The sequence below is a fragment of the Festucalex cinctus genome, chromosome 7, assembly GCF_051991245.1.
Source record: "Festucalex cinctus isolate MCC-2025b chromosome 7, RoL_Fcin_1.0, whole genome shotgun sequence".
Classification (NCBI taxonomy): domain Eukaryota; kingdom Metazoa; phylum Chordata; class Actinopteri; order Syngnathiformes; family Syngnathidae; genus Festucalex; species Festucalex cinctus.
In genome coordinates this window covers 14,764,696-14,785,673 of record NC_135417.1, presented here as the reverse complement: position 1 = coordinate 14,785,673, position 20,978 = coordinate 14,764,696, and the positions used below count along the sequence as shown (strand labels likewise).

At 39.8% G+C, this 20,978-nt stretch overlaps 1 protein-coding gene across 3 annotated transcripts; it reads left to right on the top strand.

The window, feature by feature from the left end:
* The first annotated feature begins 1,687 nt into the window (after window positions 1-1,687).
* On the top strand, window positions 1,688-20,358 carry inpp5b (inositol polyphosphate-5-phosphatase B). 3 transcript variants are annotated; one of them, XM_077527352.1, is made up of 23 exons: window positions 1,688-1,988; window positions 2,560-2,638; window positions 2,835-2,932; window positions 3,029-3,058; window positions 3,138-3,248; window positions 4,555-4,698; window positions 9,048-9,117; window positions 10,335-10,511; window positions 11,272-11,373; window positions 11,478-11,592; window positions 12,690-12,806; window positions 12,890-13,077; window positions 13,164-13,275; window positions 13,345-13,454; window positions 16,100-16,235; window positions 17,052-17,162; window positions 17,272-17,437; window positions 17,798-18,033; window positions 18,737-18,844; window positions 18,957-19,041; window positions 19,180-19,307; window positions 19,408-19,519; window positions 19,960-20,358. In XM_077527352.1, exons 1-23 carry the CDS (start codon window positions 1,931-1,933, stop codon window positions 20,067-20,069), a joined length of 2,703 nt encoding a protein of 900 aa, XP_077383478.1. In that variant the 5' UTR covers window positions 1,688-1,930; the 3' UTR covers window positions 20,070-20,358. The 3 variants fall into 3 exon arrangements, with proteins under 3 accessions (XP_077383478.1, XP_077383479.1, XP_077383480.1); XM_077527353.1 differs by lacking the exons at window positions 1,688-1,988; window positions 2,560-2,638; window positions 2,835-2,932; window positions 3,029-3,058; window positions 3,138-3,248 and adding an exon at window positions 4,138-4,476; XM_077527354.1 differs by lacking the exons at window positions 1,688-1,988; window positions 2,560-2,638; window positions 2,835-2,932; ... (1 more) ...; window positions 3,138-3,248; window positions 4,555-4,698 and adding an exon at window positions 5,460-5,604.
* Window positions 20,359-20,978: the final 620 nt, after the last annotated feature.

Below are 20,978 nucleotides of genomic sequence, written 5' to 3'. Positions count from 1 at the left end.
CACGTTCGCCTCCCTGTACTGAGGACGCAAGATCGAGTTCAGGCTCCGGCCTTCCTGGGTGGAGTTTGCATGTTCTCCCCGTGCCTGCGTTGGTCTTCTCCGGGTACTCCGGTCTCCTCCCACATTCCAAAAACATGCATGGCAGGTTAATTGGGCGCTCTGAATTGTCCCTAGGTGTGATTGTGAGTGTGGGTGGTTGTTCGTCTCTGTGTGCCCTGCAATCGGCTGGCAACCAGTTCAGGGTATACCCACCTACTGCCCAAAGCCAGCTGGGATAGGCTCCAGCACCCCCGCGACCCTTGTGAGGAGCAAGTGGTTCAGAAAATGGATGGATGGATGGGAACATTATGAATGTAATTTTTTAAAAAATGCTCTAATCTAGTAATAACGCTTGGAGATGAAGCATTCCTCCACCAGATGGTGCTGTTTTTCATTTAAACGTGTATTTAATATTTTTCATAGGAGGAAAAAAAAATATTAATTTTATATTTCAGACAAAGCAATGATTCAATCATGAAACAAATATGTATGTACAATCCTGACTCAAAAAAATGTTACAGGAATCAAGGAAGTCACAATGGTCCCATTTGGAGCATACATTTTTAATTTTTACAATATTTTAAGTATATAATCCATCCATCCATTTTCTTGACCGCTTATTCCTCACAAGGGTCGCGGGGGGTGCTGGCACCTATCTCAGTTGGCTCTGGGCAGTAGGCGGGGGACACCATGGACTGGTTGCCAGCCAATCCACCGTGCCGCTCTTTAAGTATATAATGAATAATAAAATTAATTATTTTACTTTGCTGCATTAATAGACAGTTGGGCGTTTTGAAATGACTCAATATTTTCTGTTGTCTGCAGTAATTATTATTATTATTATTATTATTATTATTATTATTATTATTATCCATCCATTTTCTTGACCGCTCATTCCTCACAAGGGTCGCGGGGGGTGCTGGAGCCTATCTCAGCTGGCTTTGGGCAGTCGACGGGGGACACCCTGGACTGGTTGCCAGCCAATCGCAGGGCACACAGAGACAAACAACCATCCACACTCACATCCACACTCACAAGCACACCTAGGGACAATTCGGAGTGCCCAATTAACCTGCTATTATTATTATTATTATTATTATTATTATTATTATTATTATTATTATTATTATTATTAAAATCCCTTAGACACTAGCCAGTTCTGGTCAAATATGGCAAAAGACCAATTCTGCCTACCAACAATTGTTTGCAAACATTTAGAAAAGGGACTGTTTATCTGCTAGCGCGCTAGCTAGCATTCGCTAACAATTGTGAGGATATTCTTGACCCATAATGTGTGAATGAAAAATGAACATGGGCAAGTCTTCCTTCAACATGTTGATGCTTGAGAAGCTTTCAAACAAGCAGCGTGCAATAATCCTTTTTAGATTACTCACATTGAGCTGTTTGTGCGTGTATTTGATTTAACCCAAAAAGTTGGAATGAATAACACCACAAAAAGAAAAAAAAATTGTTGTTAAAACACCCCAAAAAATTTATTATTTGGTGATTTATCCATTTGGCCAAGTTGGGTGGGTGGGTCGATTTTGGGTTATTTTTGATCCAACTGTCCTAATCCTGTGCACGTTGATGATTGTTTGTATGTGAGTGCGCGTGTGTTGACACCCCGGTTGTGACGTCACTCGGGTGCGGGCTCCAGAATCAGTGCGTGGCAGTCGTGTGAAAACCAGCAGCACCAGCAGTACTGAGAGTTTGTCCTCAAACAACTGGACTTTTGGACACAAGAAGAAAAAAAAAAAGTCACATTCCAAACAAGCAAGCCTGATGTCTGCCTGCCGCCTCTGCGCTGCTCTCGTCGCCCACTCATGAGAGCCACGACGACCACCCACGCTCGGACTTCCTGCAAGTTGGCTCAAGACATACCACGGCCGTCATGGATCAGTCGATCGCCGTCCAAGACACCCTTCAAGGAGACGAAAACTGCATCATAGTATCCTTTCTTTTGTTGCTCTTCACGTGACGGATTTATCTCCTTAATCTCAATTTAGGATTTCTAATCCTGTCGAGGTCTGTTAAAAGGATTGGTTGGATGCAATAAAAGGCGTTATGCTATGGGGGAATGTGACATTTTAAACGTGAAAATGTGATTCGAGGACACGTTTGCATGTTAGGCGGGTGGGACAACACTAAATTGGCAGCCAAGTTTGGTAGTCACCGCGTTGGACCACCAGGTGGCGCCGTTGCAACACCGAAGCATCCAGCGAGCCACTTACGTTGGGGTCTTCGTTTTACGATAGCGGCGTAAGAATGCATCATAACATAGAAGACAATCAATCATAAAAAAATAAAATAAATACTCAAGTAGCCTGAAGTATTGACTTAATGACTTTATTTGGTTATTTCCCATCACTGCTATACTGAATAAGTCAAAGAGTAAACATAGTAGGCCTACTCGAGTAGATGTATTGGGAAAGTATTTGTTTTAGTCATTTGTAAGTAAAGTTGCTCGTTTTGATGTTTCAATGTCAAGTTGCACTTTCCTGAATCGAGGCGTAAAACATGCTGTGCAATGTGACGTCCTCTTGGATGACATGACTGAAAGCAGACTGCTGGGATTGGTGGAGTCTGCCAAACAATATGCGTGAGTTCTAATACTACGGTATAAAAAATATTGTTGCATATGTACTAGTTAGTACTGTATAACAAACTGCACTGTAGTGTATGGAAGTGCAGTTTTTTGATGCAGCTCTTATATTGGACATGATTGTGCAGGTGTATTTAATGAAGTGAGTATATGTACCTAAAGAGTCACTAATAATTTTTATTTTTTCGAACAGAATCTTTATTTATACCCATCGGAGGATGGCAATTACTGCAGAGGACGTGTCTCTGGAGGACGTCGTACCGATCGACCTCGACTTTTCTGTTGTTGAGAGTGAGCTACACAATATTCATCCATATAATTAGTATAGCCTATCATTGAAAAGTTCAATTCAAAACATGAACATGAACATGTGTTGCTGTTTTACAGTTTCCTCCCCAGAGGACCTCATACTTGTCGGTAAGTTTTTGTTGTGTGCGTGTAATTGTTTTTAACTGTTGTAATATTAAACAAACGTTTCACCTATGTGTTCTTGAAGGTGCTGATACACGAGTGCGTGTGAGTTACAAGGACGAAAGTCTGGAGCTCAAACTTCCCTTTGGGTCTCACTCGAGACTTTTCCTCGGCGAGGTCATCAGGGCGTGGAGCGGTAGGTTTCTTTTAATGAGAACTTTTTGTTTGTGTTTGTTTGTTTGTTTGTTTGTTTGTTTTTGTCCACACAATTTAGAACAGCTCACAGTTGCATGTAGCTAAACAATCAACAAAATCTCCTTAATGCATGTGTGGAAATGTGTTGTGGTCTGATGAGTGCACGATTAGACTCTTTGGCTGTAATTCCAAACGGTATGTTTGGCACACAAGTTGTGCTAGCAAAGTAGCATAGCAGCCATGGCTAACGTCAGGTTGTTTACAGTGCTAACACGACCTTAGTATTGCTAGCTCTGCTATTTGTTGTAGCCAGCGAATTTGTATTTGAATGTGCACTTTAGTAATCACATGATTGGCCATGTTTGAAAATGGTGCTCGAAGGGTGTGGCTTTGGTAAAGACTCAAAGGGGGAGGGATAAGTTGAAGTAAAGCTACAGTCAAATCTTGCTAGGAGTTTTAACTGTAAACTTCACTTAAACACCAACATTTTCAAATAATCCACCTTTCTATATCTGACACTTTGCCCCCCATTTCCATTTCCATAATTTTGGCAAATTAAAGTAGCCTATGTTATCTTAGTTCTAATCGTATCATTTAGTTTCAAAGTACTTTATGCAGGTGTAGTATCAAAGTTAGAATTTTAGTATGTTGATAACAATAGCACATGCGTTCACTGAAACAGTTTGTCACCAAACACTGAATGATTTTTATTTTTATTTTTTAAGAAACCTGTTTATCCAGGCCACCTTCCTGGTGTTCAACTCAAAAAATACCCTCATTCTTTGGAGCGTACCTGCATTTATCTTACTCACACACTCACTCCAAAATGAATTCTGGGCGTCACATGGCCGTGACGTAGGGAGAGTAATGAGGCAAGAAGAGGTGGAGTTCATATATACAGTAGTTTAGTTTACTTCTTTCCTGGACGTGATACCTTTTCTTCTTGACTCTCCCCCTTTTTTTTTGTGTTACTTTCAAGATTTGCCTTTTACTTCATCCAGCTCAGCGTGATGGGATTAGTCAGGCAGTTGCCAGGGACACGACACTTTTGTCACTGGGGTGCTATTTTCCAGTAGGTGCCTCTCAAGAACATGGATGATGTTGTCTTGGGTGGTGGTGTTTTATTTTGGGTGACCAACCGATAATGTCAGGTAGGAGACCAACGATGCAGGGTTTACACAAAATGGTGCCTGTTGTTGCTAAAACTAAGCTCGTGAGCAATGGCGAAGGTGAGACACCTCACAAACCATTTTGATATCTACCGACTTGATTTAAATCGCCTTCCTCTCTCTTTCCGTTCGCCTCAGATGTTTGCAAATTTCCAACGCAAGAAGCCAAATTGGAGTGGATCAACAAATACCGAACCGGCACCAAAGGCCAGGAACTTGTCAAACAAGCCTTTGCACCTCTCGGCACAACGTTGAATAAACTCAACCAGCACAGGAAAACAGGTTTGTCGCAACCACTATCTCCGATTGACTGAGGGCCACACTGCATCACAAAAAAAGTGTTGTTGATCTTCTAAGGCTGGGCGGGGGAAAATCAGGCCCGTGGGCAATATTTGGCTCGCCTTTTAACACAAACAGCTGGGGAAAAAAACAACCTTTACAGACGTAATAATACTAATTTTTGATTGACACTGTCAAAGAGGTATTTAACCCTTCGATACTGTTTGGGTCAAATTTTCGACAACAACAAAATGTCTGAAATTTGATTACTTTTCCTAGAGTTCCCAAAATACACATAAAAAAAGAAAATATTTGCACTTTTCATTCTTTTTTTTTTACTGGTGCTTCAAAGTTTGTGTACACTGAGACTGTTCTTGGTCCAATTCAACCAGTTTTTAACTAAAATTGATTGTCAGTCGACAGTCTGCCAGCGAAAACGAGCATCCGTCAATAACGGGAAGAAGGGAATTATGAACAATTCCAAATACCACAGTGCTCAAAACCTCACAAGTCTACTAGAACAGCTGAACTTTATTTGTGGTATTCAAAAACACTTTAAACGGCTCATGTGCTCGACTCCCATTTAACATGACTTTGAATGTAATAGTTTAGTCAGTATTTTTTTTTTTTTAACACTTGTAAGAAAGTGTGCCTCCTTGTGCAATGACATCTCAGAGGTGTATTTTTTGTTATTTTTTTGCTTCCCTCTCAACAAGATTATTTTTCAACAAGTGTTTTCCTTGAAAGTACTGTAGGTAGCTGTGGCTGTATTTGGCACGTTAGCTCCTCCCCTCCCACGGTAACGTTAGCGTGGGTTGGTCTCGGTCGGTCGCTCCCCGGACTGTGCGTCTCCTCCACAGAAAGTGTGGGAACCGTGCAGAGATATGTCAGTGGTTATGAGAGGCTCTGGTATGACAAATATTCTCTTTTTTTATTCAACCTCCTGCTGCGCTCATTGTTTTGTTGACGGTGCGTGAGAGTTAGCTTAGGCTAATTAGCAGCCTAGCGCAAGAAAGTGGCTGGGTGGGAGCTAGGCTGCTTGTCGACGAACGTTACAAATCTCGGGAGGGAGATTACGCAAATTTTCTTAAATGTAAGACTATATGTCATTTTAACTAGATGGACGTATTATATCCTGACACGTTGTTACGCCGTCGTTTGAGTGTTTTGTGATGCTACCGTTGGGTTGTTGTGGTTACATCTTGTAATAACGTCATTCATTGGGACACAATTTGTGTCTTCATCTCGTTTGTGTCTATTTTTTTTAAATCCCGGATACTTTTTGCTCTTGTAGCATTTGAGTTAAGTAACTTAAGTGGCAAGCTAGTAAATGTGCATCCGTGTTTTCGAATGTTATTAATAATTTATGCTCATTCCTCTAAGGATTTATGGCTCAAATTGTGCTGTCTCGCATTGCACAGGCGGTTGTGTAATATTGAACTTTGTGCATTTGTATTTTGAAAGGCTATGAATGACTGATGGTTGACATGATAAAGCGTTTGATAAAGAGGCATATCAGTGAAAGAGCAGCTTCGGACCATCCAAAGACTCGCTGAGGTAACTAAATGCACAAGAATGCAAAATGTGTGACAGAAGTGGCATGTTGAGCGTGCAATTTCTTAGAAAAAAAACAAAGTTTCTTAAGTTGAAGTTGGAGTCTAAAATGTGAGGAAAGTACAAAGTAATTTGGTGAATAAACAAAAGTCGACAAACACCAATGTGTTGAATAGCAACAAAAGATGCTGAGTTGTCTTAAGTGCTCTACAGAGAGGGGAGGGGGTGAGGATGAAAAAGACTACCTGCCGAAAATCTTGGCGCATACGTGTAAATTAATTATGCAACTTCAGTAATCCCTTATTTATCAAAATTCATAAGCAGACAAGTACAGTTTTATGCATAATGCAATACTATATGCATGTAAGGTGCAGGTATAATTTTTGTCTACTCTAGGGGGGGTCGCTATTCAGATGTTATAATGTACATTACTGTATCTGTAATTACTATGACTGAATGTGTGTGACTTATGTTATGACATCAGAGTGTACTGGCTTTCCGTTAACCACACTGCAACTTGAGTGACTTGGCATCAGTGATGGAAAAAGACAGGTCTTGTGTGAATGTGTGCTTTTGTTTATTTTATTCCATCAAGTGAATGAAAGTGCACTGGCGAGTCTCGACTATGTATGTCCTTATATGGGAGGATCGATTACAATGGTTTACATTACCATTAGATTCTAAAATATTTTTTTTTTTTTTTTTTTTTAGAATTGCTGCCAAAGTTATAGAATTAACTAATTAATTAATCATAAAAATATTGCATTAATCATGTATTAATGCAGATTAATAACACTATTTTGACCCCAGATGATCCTTTAGCTGATGGCGGATGGTTACGTGAAAGGTAGCACAGGTTGTGTTTGAGCAATAAACATATCTGTATGCATTAAAGTAAAAGCATGTAATAAATGTTTATGACATTCAGAATATTTGCTCATGTCAAACTGTTGGGGATCCTTTTTTCCATTTTAAATTAACTAATTAATTAAACTAATTAACTGATTAGGAAAAAGAGGAGGATGAGCGTGTGCAGTGGATACAAAATTTTGACGTCCGCATAACATTAAATGTTGGAAAAAAATATAACAGGTGCTCTTTAAAAATGTTGATAAAGCCTTTTTTTTAAGTGAGTAATCAAAATTCAAAAAGATTCTAAGCTTGTTTCACTCCTTTTTGGTAAGAAACTGATATTATTGGCGAAACTTGCTGCTTAAGAAGAGGAGTGTATGCTTTCTTTTGATGGGTTTTGTGCTTCTGTTGAACACAACATACTGTGGGTCTTGAAAGGTCAGTCAAAATGCGGGTGGCAATATAGGGAACTGTCCTTTGAAAACAGCTGGCAGTTAATGTGTTTAAAACTATAAAAAATAATCATTAGTATGATTTAAAATTTATCGTACAGAAATATCCTTAAAAATAAATGGCTTACTGATGATACAAAATACGTATATCACGACAACATACTTCTTTGATACCGATTACTAGGGGTGTGCCAAAAAATCGATTCATAAAAGAATCGAGATTCTCATTTATGAATCGAATCGAATCGATATTAATATCCAAAAATCGATTTTATTTAAATTAGAAATGAAGAAGAAGGGGAAAAGGCAGTTGTAGCCCACATGCTGTTTTTGTGGAAAAAGGCACTTACAATACAAAATTAATAAATGTTTAAACAAAAAAAAGACAGTTTAATGTCTCTATTTGTCATTTTGTCTTGCAAAACAGACTGGAGTAGATCATGACAATGTTGTGCATATCTGTAAATTGAAGCAGAAATCATTTGTCAATCAAATAATTTTGAATCGAAAATCGTTTGAATCGAGAATCGAAAATCGATTCTGAATCTCATCGTAGACCCAAAAATCGGAATCGAATCGAATCGTGAGACAGTCAAAGATTCCCAGCCCTACCGATTACTACTATCAGGGCTTTTTGGAGCGTTATAAAAAGAGCGCGAATAAGAGGAAGGTCATTGTAGCGTTAAAATGGAAATACAGCAATAGAGTTGCCTTTCCGTTGCATCACATTTTGTACACGTTTTGTTTGTAGTTGAGTAAAGAAAACACACCACAAAATGAGGAAACGCTGTTTTTTATTTTCACATTATGATGCATGAATCTCCAAATAACCAAATTAGACATGTGCAGGACCTCATTTGAATCATTTTGGGTGCTGCAGTTACTGAGTACAACAATATATCTCGATTGAATGGTGGCCTTTGCGCAATCTATTTTTTCCATTCTATTGTTCTTTGACAAAGATAGAATCTTTAATCACCCGAGCGGGTTTTCCTTTCCGAGCGCAGTGCGCCGAAAACATTTCACTGTGTGCCGATAGTTATCTCGGCCAAACCCAGCCAGGCACTCCTCTTTTTGCCCTTCCTCTTGCTTCACATCATTTCTCTTTTCACCGTTTGACAAGAACGACTGTTATATTATGTCATGTGTGCTCTGAAGCCCAAGCTCTCGTAATCGAGTTAATTTCCTGCCCGAAAGAACGCGGCTCACCCTTTTCAGGAGCCAGCTGTGTTTAGACAACGGCCACGCTGTCTCCCGTGCACACATTAGGATGCAACACCACTCGTGGGACACTTCATTAGGTACACTTGTTACATGATAATGGGCACTGTATTCAAAAATTCTGCCTTTATCAAGGCAATTATGCATTTTTGATGGATTAAGCATTCAATAAGGAGATACAAGTGTGCCTAATGTTGTAGCCAGTGAAATGCATTTTTCAACTAATCTACATGCTCAACATTGATTGATTTTTTTTTGTTTTTTAACCAACAGACAAATCGACAGACAAGAAAAAGCGAAGCTTGGAAGGGCTGAAAGCCTCCAACAGCCCCAACACAGAGAGGTAAAGCATTTACGCCGGCAATTAATGCCCTTACATAACCAGCTTTTGTACCCAGCGATGGAAAGGAGCTCGCCTGAGTTCTTGGAAGGCTTTCTGTTCTCCAGGAAGAAAACAAACATTGTCAAGGCATTCAATATAGCGTTCAGTCTGCTAACACAGCATGATGGTCGTTTTATTGGCACATTCAAAGAACATTAAACAGGACCGCTGTTACGTCAGCAATGTTGTCAATGAAAATTTTATTTGCAGCAAAACCAGAGGCTGATGGTCGGTTAGCACGCGACACTCACTTCTCCTGACTTGTTGTGTTAAAATTGTCGTTGTCTGACAAGTATTTTATTCGACACACTCGGCTGCACTCCCTGTCGTCTTAATCATCTGATTGCGTTAAATGAAATGCCGTGTCCCTGTCAAGGTGGATAAATGTCATCTGTCACAGGCAATTTTGCGGGCTGGCTTTCTAAAAGAGGCTGAAAGTTCTTTGGTTTTTTTTTTCTTGTTTTTGTCGTAACATATTTTGTTGTAAATATTGGAATCATGATACCCACAGCATTCTCTGGGAGAAATAGTGTAAGTTTAGCAGTGAGGCTCTCCAGGCTTGTGACTCCCGTGCAATCCGCAATTTCGGTGTATTTGGCGAGTAATTTTGCTTTGAGTGGTAAATTGGATGAATCGTGAGCCGCAAGCAGTCCACCGCCGCCACTCTTGGACTGATCTTCAAAGATGAGTTGAGTTACAGCTTATTCCTAGAAGGATACCAGCCATATTGCATTTCCTCCCCTCCTCTCTTCTTTCATATTGACAACACAGAAATAGAGCTTGAACGCATTCCGTTCCGGGGCAGTTTTAAGTGCTGCAAGGGAGTAACATTTCTCGTACAGTACTAGAACGTTTCCAGTCAATTTGACCTGCATGTTTTTACTAAATCCTTTCAGGCATGGATGAGCTCTTCATATTCAAAATCAGCTTGCATGAAAGCTGCTTGTTTTTGTCAGGATTATGCTAAATAGGACCTCTTGAAAGCCACTCTTGGATTTATTCCCAATAATTCTCATTGAAAGTTTCTATCAACACCAACAGTTATGCTGCACCAGAGTGACGCAGGGCTGTGTTATATCAGGACACAAAAAAATATATATGTAATGGTGTCTTCCATGTTGGTCTGGCGCCAGCTCACCTAACCGCTACCCGGTTATCTTCCTCTCTCTCTGCCACAGTCAGGGCGAGTCCAACCAGGGCATCTCCATCCGGGATGACCTGGTGCGCTCGTCCAGCCACACGCCGTCCAACAAATCGCACATTCTAACCATGCCGCAGTTCGGCCTGCGAGACAACCTCATCAAGTGCGAGCTGCTGAAGAACGAGGACCTGTACATTTACCGAGAGCATTTCAGGTACGTATCGTTTGAATCGGTAACTCAACGTTGATGCATGTAGAACCAAGAAATCCACTTTTTGATGCACTATTTCCACACTACTCTGTCGCGAACATCTTATAGCTTCTTGTAGGCTAAACATTTGGCATAAGTCGGATCTTGCGTCTGTTAAATAAAAAAAAAATAAAAAAAAGTGACTCAACATAGGGTCTAATTGAAGTGTTAAGCTCTTTTCTAAATAAATTAGTAGCCGCCTGGAGGAGTTTGCACTACCTAAACGTTGCTTGCAGCGCTTCGTCTCATTCATTATTGACCGGTACAAATGGATCCCTCCTTTTCTTGAAGGGGCTTTAGCATCGTGTCATGAAATTGCACCATGTGGCTCCTCATGACTAGAGATGTAACGATATCCAAACTTCACGATAAGATATTATCATGACATGACGGTCACGATGCGATAATTATCATGATATTGTGGGGAGGTTGGCGATAGAAAAAAAGTCAATTTGTAACAAAATAAACAAAACAAACACAATATTGTGTGTTAGCGTGTATTTTAAAGGGCCCAAACATGCCTTGTGAAAATTAAACTGCACTAAAAAAATATACACCAGAGGGTGCTAGAACTGCACAAATGGAAATCAACCTGACTTTTTTTAACAGATGCACTGCTTTTAACATCGTGACATGACAGCGAAGATATATTGTAGAAGTTTTAATATCGCGATTGCCGTTATCGTTACATCCCTACTCATTACTGCCATTCCTTTTTTTGCAGCTTTTTCCTGGGCACGTACAATGTGAATGGGCAGACGCCCAAAGAGAGCCTGCGTCCATGGCTGAGCTGCACGCTCAACCCTCCTGACATGTACTGTGTGGGGTAGGTACCAACTGCTGCAACGCTTGCATCCCACAGTTGGGTGATGAGCACACATGAGTTTTTTGTTTGAATGCACTGATATTTTTTTTCCTTTTTTGTACTAGTTTCCAGGAGCTTGACCTCAGCAAAGAGGCTTTCTTCTTCAACGACACTCCCAAAGAGATGGAGTGGTCTAAGGCAGTGTCTGACGCCTTGCATCCTGATGCCAAGTATGCCTTAGTAAGAAAGTCTCCTTTTTTTTCCCCCTCTCAATCATGTTTTTCAGAATCCATGACTGTCTGTTTGTACATATTTTATTATGTCAAAGCATTTTGTTTGCAGCACTTTTTCTTCTTTCATCTGCTTTCCCTTTTTCTGCGACTGCTGACTCTAGATTACCAGTTTCCTCTTCCTCTGCGTTTGTGTCACTGTTACCACAGTGAAAACATGTTTCACTTGCATCCACTTTAATCAGTCTGACAAAAGCACGCACTCATTGACATTCTGTCCACAAGCTGGGAATGAAATGCATTCAAGCGTGTTGGAGTCAACATCACAGTCTGACCGTGCAGCGGTTAATTGTGCGTAGTAGTCAACACAAAATTGTCTCTCTACATCAGTGGTTCTCTACGCGAGGGTTGTCCAAACCTTTCGTTTGAGGGCCGCATCCTGAAAATCATTTGATTTATATTTAATCGATACACAATTTGATCAACCTTTTGATAAAGTTGATAAAGCAAAAATTGAGGATTTTTCAAGATTTTGGGGTGGCCGTCACCCCTGCACCGCACTTGACTAGATCCACCCCTGCAATGAACAGCAGCTGAATCTGCAAGCTGACCGTTTTTAAAACTTTACTAGTTTTATTCGTTAATTCAGGATCACTAATGTGAAATCTTCATATATTAGACAGAGTAGAAAGTGGAAGAAATTATTTGCTTCTAAAATTAAATTACCTTTAGTCAATAGATTATTTTAAAGAGAAATCACCTCAATGCTTTTTTTTTCACAATTCAAAACATTTGCCAGGTGTCATCATCATACAGTATTTAAAAGATCTGGAATATTTTTTGGTCAAATACACAATTGATAAACACCTACAGTACAATTAATTTTCACTTGTAAATTAGGACACATAGCAAGTGGTGACTTGGTGTTACCAACTAAGTGATGTTGTTACATTTGGCACCTTTTCCAGCTTTGACGGGTAAAAAAAAGCTTACTAAAACACTTTTACTTCAGTAAATTGTGACAACGATATCTCACTATACTGTAATTCGTTCTTTTTCTTAACTTATTCAGCATTTTACATAATGTCCTCTTTCAAAACGTCACAGGTGAAGTTGGTGCGACTAGTGGGCATCATGCTGCTCTTCTATGTGAAGAAGGAGCACGCTCAGTTCATTTCAGACGTGGAGGTGGAATCAGTCGGAACCGGCATTATGGGGAGGATGGTAAGGACGAATTCGACTCATTCGTGACTGCTCGTGTTTGTCTTTGGGTCTGATTCTGACTTCTGTCAACCGTGCGCTGGCAGGGAAACAAAGGCGCGGTGGGCGTCCGCTTTCGCTTCCACAACTCTGACATCTGCGTGGTCAACTGTCACCTGGCGGCGCACGTGGAAGAGTACGAGCGGCGCAATCAGGACTACAAAGACATTTGCAGCCGCCTCCAGTTTCGCCAGATCGACCAAACGCAGCCACGGCTCTCAATCATGAAACACGAGTATGACACAGACCTCTGACAAGACATCCCGAAAAGTTTGATCTTATCATTGTTTCACGTCTTGTCTTTTCTTTTTGCTGGACCAGTGTGGTCTTATGGATCGGTGACCTCAACTACAGGATCAGCGACTTGGATGTCAACAATGTGAAGGAGCTCATCAGCAAGAAGGACTTTGAGATGCTGCACACATACGATCAGGTAATCTGATGACGTCATGTCAATCGTCTCGTCGATTGATTGGCGCTCACCGGCTGTGTCCGTCGGCAGCTCAGGAGGCAGATCGACGAGGAGGCGGTGTTCGTTGGCTTCGTGGAGGGCGAGATCGATTTCCAGCCCACCTACAAATATGACACCGGCTCCGACAAGTGGGATACGAGGTAATGGCAAATGAGTCGTCGGAATTTGCAGGCCTGAGAGATTAATCAATCAATCAATCAATCAACTTTATTTATATAGCACCTTTCATACATTTAAAATGCAACTCAAAGTGCTGGACATCCATAATGCAATAAAATAAAAGAAAGAAAAAGCCCCCCCATCCCCATGATCGTACCCACATACACACCCAAAACCCAACAAACACATGAAAACCACAACATGGCGGGGCACAGATGTACCCTGTAAGGAAAGGCACCCAGGAGGAGTTCATCCACAGTGAGATGGATGAAGACCAAGCATCCCTCTCACTGTGGAGGCTCCCCCATGAGAAAACACTGGAGCTAAAAATTTTATAACTACCAAATAAAAACATTTAAACACTAAAAGAAAACGGTTAAACACGATAGAAAAAATAAATAAATAAAAACAAAGCTACAAGACAATATAGATTAAAAGTTAAATAAATAAAAGGGGATAAAAAAGTAAAAATAATAATAAGTAAAATAAAATAAAATAAAATAAAAATAAAAAAGGTTAATCAAATGCCAAACTAAAAAAGTAAGTCTTAAGCCTCCTCTTAAAAACATAAATATTCTCTGCAGACCTGATGCTCTCTGGCATGCCATTCCATAGGTGAGGACCATAGTGGCTAAAGGCAGCTTCACCATGTGTCTTGGTCCTCACCTTAGGAACAGTTAAAAGGCCACTGCCAGAAGACCTCAGAGGCCGCGAGGGGTAATAGGGTAAAAGCAAGTCAGATAAATAAGATGGGCCAAGACCGTTAAGACATTTAAAAACTAATAAAAGCACCTTAAAATCAATCCTGAAACGCACGGGGAGCCAATGCAGCGATTTTAAAACTGGTGTAATGTGCTCCCGCCCTCCGGTCCCCGTCAGCACACGTGCAGCTGAGTTCTGAAGGAGCTGTAGGACTGAAATATTCTTTTTGGGAAGACCAGAGAGCAGGGAATTACAATAATCTAAACGACAAGAAATAAAAGCATGCATCAGCACCTCCGTGTTGGCCTGTGAGAGAAACGGGCGGACTCTGGCAATATTCTTAAGATGGTAAAAACCGATCTTGGCTACATTTTTAATATGAGGATTAAAAGTTAGCTCAGAGTCAAAAAGGACGCCCAAATTCTTTACACATTGCGTGGGTTTAAAATCTTGTAGTTTAGGTAAAAGTTTCTCTCTCTGACCTTCAGGACCGATGACTAAAACCTCTGTTTTGTCCTGGTTGAGCTGCAGGAAATTTTCTGCCATCCATGACTTAATATCTAAAATACAATTTAAAAGGGTATCAATAGGCCCCATGTCATCAGGTGACACGGCGATATACAGCTGTGTATCATCAGCGTAACTGTGGAAGTTGACGCCGTGTCTCCTGATGACTTCCCCAAGGGGAAGCATATAAAGATTAAAAAGTAATGGGCCTAAGATTGAGCCTTGGGGAACCCCACATTTAATTTCATGGGTTTCAGAGGAACATGTATCCATACTTACAAAGAAATATCGGTGTGTGAGATAGGAATAAAACCAGTTAAAAACTGTACCAGAGATGCCCACCAGGCTTCTAAGTCTGTTTAATAAAGTGTGGTGATCTACTGTATCAAAGGCAGCACTTAAATCCAGTAGCACCAAGACTGTAAGCTTTTTCATATCTTCATTACACCTGATATCATTTAAAATCTTTAAAAGGGCAGTCTCGGTACTGTGGTTCATCCTAAAACCAGACTGATATTTCTCTAAAATATTATTTGTATCTAAAAATGAATTCAATTGAATAAAAACAATTTTTTCTAAAATCTTACTTAAAAAGGGTAAGTTGGATCGACTTTCAGATTTTATTAAGAGCCATCTTGCCCAGCCTAAAAGTGCGTGTTCATGCCAAAATAAATGTCTTGTGAAGTTGACACAAAAATAATGGCCATTGATGTTACTTTGGTCTACTTTGGTCATTCTCATGCCTACGCATGACATGTTTGAGCTGTAAAAGTACTCATGTTGCACAAGTACAACTCACGGCCAACAACGAGGCACACTAAAGCGGCAGTAGACTATCCAAAGGGAAGAAGTACTTTCAAGGTGTAGGCATATTAGCTAAATGAGTACTATAAATAGTTCTCCGTCCTTGCACATGCAATTATCTTCAAACATGTTTGTACAGGGGCGGCACGGTGAATGACTGGTTAGCACGTCCGCCTCCCAATACTGAGGACTCAGGTTCGAGTCCAGGCTCCGGCCTTCCTGGGTGGAGTTTGCATGTTCTCCCCATGCCCGCGTGGGTCTTATCCGGGTACTCCGGTCTCCTCCCACATTCCATTGCATGGCAGGTTAATTGGGTGCTCCAAATTGTCCCTGGGTGTGTTTGTGCGTGTGGATGGTTGTTCGTCTCTGTGTGCTCTGCGATTGGCTGGCAACCAGTTCAGGGTGTACCCCGCCTACTGCCCAAAGCCAGCTGAGATAGGCTCCAGCACCCCCGCGACCCTTGTGAGGAATAAGCGGTCAGGAAATGAAAATGTTTGTGCAGTATAATACATTTACAAACAAATATCTGAATTCACTTAGTGTCATTAACTTCCTCACCCTGTCATTTTTTGTTCTTCATTTCAAGCAAAAATGCGTTTTCTTCTGCTTTTAGTGAAAAATGCCGGGTGCCTGCGTGGTGTGACCGTATCTTGTGGCGAGGGAAAGACATCAGTCAGCAGCACTACCAGAGTCACATGGCACTGAAGACCAGCGACCACAAACCTGTCAGTTCCCTGCTCAGCGTTGGGGTGAGGGGCTTTTTTATTTTATTTTATTTTTTTACATTAATCCTTCAAAATAGCAGCACCAGGGACAATTTTATTCTCACAGAAAATCACTGTTTTTTTGCTATTGATCAGTATATCTCTCACACACTGCCAAAGGCGAAATATTTGATCTGAATAGTGTTTTTCAATTAAAAAAAAAAAAAAAAAGAATACTTTGGATAAAGGTTGTAACAGATTTTTTGGGTGTATTTCTAAATATTTAAATCTTCCTAACCTGCTTTGTTTTGCACTGTACCTTTACATGAATTTACTGTAGTACAACATCAAACCACAACAACGTAATAACTGATTTTCAGAATGTGTCCCTCAGGCTCCCTCTAGTGGTATCCAAAGAATCATTTACTTAAATGTTCAAACTACAGTACATACAGTAACTCCACAGTGGCTTAAACTTGTTTTAATGGAATAAAGTACATTTGTTAAGTACACTTAAGTTGTAGTTAATTTTTAGCTGCAATACAGTCACATTGCATATTTTAGAACTGCTTCTTTTCAAATGTTTATTTTGGTATATTTAGGTGCTGTGCTAATGTTCAAGTTGTGCATAATGTTACAGTGGCTTACAATAAAATGAAATATATTGATAGTACTATATTTTAATACTGGTCATAATGGTGTTACTTGCTGAGCTAACGGTATTTTTTTTTTGTGGTGGTGGTACTTAGTGTAAAAAGTTTGTAAACTGCTGTTCTAGAAGAAGGAGATGACAAATTTTTATTTGTTTTTAATATTTAATGTTATATGATAATGTCCTCATTGATTCCATATTATGTGCAGATCAAGAGAGTTAATGCAGAATCCTACAAGAAGACATTTGAAGAGATCGTTCGCAATTTGGACAAAATGGAGAACGAGTGTATTCCGTCTGTAACCTTGTCCAAACGAGAGGTAAAGTTAGACTTTTGTTTTCATTACATCAAACGCAACAGATAATGTGATTTTTTGGATTTATTATTATTATTTTTTTAATCAACAATGAATCGACTTTCTCTCGTAGTTCCACTTTGAGAACGTGAAGTACATGGAGCACCAGGCCAGGACGCTGAGCATCGTCAACGACGGCCAGGTGCCGTGCCAGTTTGAGTTCATCCAGAAGCCCAACGAGGCCACGTACTGCAAGCCCTGGCTCACCGCCAACCCCAACAAAGGCTTCATCGCTCAGGGTGCGCGACCTCTCCTGCCTTTACAAATTGCATAATGGTGCTGGGGTGGGGGGCGTTTGGCAGCAGAAACAGAATCAGAATATTCATTGGGGTGACTTGGGTGAGACCAGAGGTCATAAGTGTGCATACTATAATTTTTCTACATTGTTTATAATTAAAGGCATGACTGGAATTGTTTACAATTAAGGCAGGAGTGGAATTATTGGATACATATTCACTGTATCCGTTTCTTGCAATAAAAGGGGAATTTGCAGTTTGCTGTCCTGTACCTGACCAAGCAACTGTACAGTACAGGTTAAAGGAAAAAAATAAAAAAATATATATGCGGTCATGAATAATAAAATTTAACTTCAACTCTAGGCGCTTCTGTGGACATCGACCTGGAGGTTTTTGTGAACCGCACCACGGCACCCGACTTAAATTCCGGCAAGCAAGAGATCGAGGACATCCTGGTCCTCCACCTGGAGCGCGGCAAGGACTACTTCATCTCGGTGACGGGAAGCTACCTGCCCAGTTGCTACGGCACGCCCATCCACGTGCTGTGTCGGCTCAAGGATGCCATCCAGGAAATGCCTCGGGAGACTCTCCGTCAAATGGTGGGTGATTCCCACACAGTGGACACGTTTGAAATGAATTGGTTCCAAAAATATGCATGTTAGCTTAGTCTTACGGTTTGAGTTGCTCTTAACTCATTTGCTCCCAATAACTTATAAATGTGTTTTTTAAAAATGTTTTAAGTGTCACAAAGACGTATTTATACGTTTTTTTGGTTTTGTTTTTGGGTTTTTTTTTTATATTAGAGCATACAGAAGGCTTTGATGCAGCTCTCAACTGCAAAGAACGGTTGCAGAAATGGTAGTTATTACACAAACGACCAGCAGGTTGCAGCAGAGCAAAGGAGATCAACCAGGACCATGTTGAAAAAAAGCTCAATTACTCATAATTCTAAATAGATTTGTGAAAATTGATTAAACTTAGCTATATTCTAATGCTAATTACCGCAAAACAGAAACAGATAGATATATATACTTTTTTCCCTGATTAAAGAAGAGACTTTAATCTTTCTTTTGATATATGCCTTATGATTGATTACCTGGCGACCAGTTCAGGGTGTGCCAAACTCCTGCCCAAAGTCAGTGAGATATGCTCTCTAGCTCGCTAGATAAATAAAGATGACTTGACTTGACCTACGGCCCTAGTGGGGATAAGCGGTATTGGAAATGGATGGATGGATCCTAGCAGATCATAACCGCTGAGTCAGATTTGATGAAATTGCTTCTGTTTGTGCTGCACCGACAGATGGCGACATCCTTGAATGACAACACAGAAAGCACAGAAAAGCCTCTGGACATTCCGAAAGAACTCTGGATGATGGTGGATCACTTGTTTCGCAAAGCAATCAAACAGGTTTGAAAATGTGATTTGAAGCCTTCGGTTCGATAAGCTTTTTTTTGCTTTCGTCTACTTTGCCTTGAATGAAAGAAGCTGTTGGCTAAGGAAGTCATTGTTGTCGTCACAGGAAGACATCTTTCAACAACCTGGACTCCGGAGCGAATTTTCCGAAATACGCGACGGCCTTGACACTGGCTTGGCGAATTCTCTCTGTATCCTTTCAATCAGTGATTCTCAAAGTGTTGCACATGTGTTTTAGTTTTAAGTGCAATACATTTTGCATTTGGGCTGTTCTTACGACGTGTACTCAGGTGCGAACGATCCATCCTTGACATTGTAATGTTGCGTAGCGGGCAGTAACCACTCGGTAGCAGAGGCCTTGCTTCTCTTCCTGGATGCCCTCCCAGAGCCGGTTGTTCCCTACGCTTTCTACCAGCAGTGCCTCGAATGTTGCTCCGATGCCACCCAGTGTGAGAAGGTATTATCTGCGTACTGAAATGTACGGTACTTACTCTTCGGTTTGGTTGTTTGAAATCTGACAAAAGTGTTTGCTTGTTTTCCCCTCCTTCTTTTTTAAGGTCATTTCCATGCTACCTCAGTGCCACCGAAATGTTTTTAATTATTTAGCCGCCTTCCTGCGGGAGCTGTTGAAGAATTCGGCGAGCAATCGATTAGATGTTACGATCGTAGGTAAGACAATAATGAAAGTTTTTCTTCAGTCAGTCTTTTGTGATTGACAGTAGAACTGCTATGGGTAACTCAGGTGGCATTTGATTTTTGCCATAGGAATTAATGGAAATTTAAATCTTCTAGGGTACTTTATTTTATTTTTTTGTATAAGTGACACTTTTTTAAACAAAAATATTATCAAAAGTCAATCACATAAAAAAAAAAAAAAAAAGAATACTGTAATCATCTTCTACAAGGGCCAAATAGTGTTTTTAATGTGAATGACAAATTCTAAAAAAATAAAAGAAAATAAAAATAAAATAATTTTCAAACAATACTTAAAATTTTATTACATTTGCTTTTATGAATAAAATAATTTGTTTCATGTTCAAATTGTCACAGTATTTTCAAATGAAATTACATTCCCTGGTTTATTATAATTTTTGTGTCTCCATCTGTAGCCACCATCTTTGCCTCGTTGCTAATACGGTCGCCGACCAAGCAGGACCTCGCGGAGAAGAGGAAAGCACGGGAGTTCTTTCAGCACTTCTTGGGTCAGAGCTCATCCTAGACAGAGGACCACGTTGAAATTAAACACTAAAATAAGAAAAACTATCATCCTGTATTTGAAATGAACTGTTAATAATTTTGCATGTTTTTTTTTTGTTTGTTTTTTTAATCTTCAGCTACATTTAAATGATAGATTAGTTAATATGATGTTTGATATGATATGATGTTTTTGTGATCTGTGGATTTGTTTATTGCCGAGCCTCTTTTTTCATGTATATTTAAAAATATGTTCTAATGTTTTGACCCGAAGCGTTTTTTGATACTGTATATAAAAAGTTACTCGAAAAGGACTATTTCATGTTTTTATTTTTGATGCAGTATAAACTCCTACGGGAATAAATTTACTGGAGTATTCCACTCATTTGCAACTCAAAACTATTCTTTCTTATACTCTTCTGATTTATATCCTAGATGCCCTTTGGCTCCATGCTGCCGCTCACAGATCAGTCTTGATGCTATGACAGACAACACTACCATACAAAAGTCATTCTTTCACATGAAAATATGATGACTTTTAAAAATAACTCACTACACACAAAAATAAACATTTCAAATTTCTTTTTTTTCTTTTTTTTTTAGTTGCTACAAAGTTTGTGAACATCAGACAAATTTAACACGAGTCTACTAAAATGGATTTTACATTTACCAAAGTATGAGTCATAGAAAATGGTGGTGATCTTAAAAATGAGAAAATGTGACATAAATGTAGGTTTTTTGTTTTGTTTGTTTTGTTTTTAGGGGACTGTAGTAGCGTTCAAAAGGGAGATTGAACCAATCCCGAAAAAAAACTTGTTTTACACCACATGTGCACAATTGTACAGGTTACAAAAAACAATTATTATTAATGTGATATTTGCTGTAAATGTTTTAAATAAATAAAAAAAAATGCATTCTATCTTATAAACTTATG

Coding starts and splice junctions, on each gene's coding strand:
- inpp5b (XM_077527352.1), top strand. CDS start 1,931: ATGGATCAGTCGATCGCCGTCCAAGACACCCTTCAAGGAGACGAAAAC. Junction 3,059..3,137: donor AGAGGACCTCATACTTGTCG/GTAAGTTTTTGT, acceptor GTGTTCTTGAAG/GTGCTGATACACGAGTGCGT. Junction 11,593..12,689: donor CTGATGCCAAGTATGCCTTA/GTAAGAAAGTCT, acceptor AAAACGTCACAG/GTGAAGTTGGTGCGACTAGT.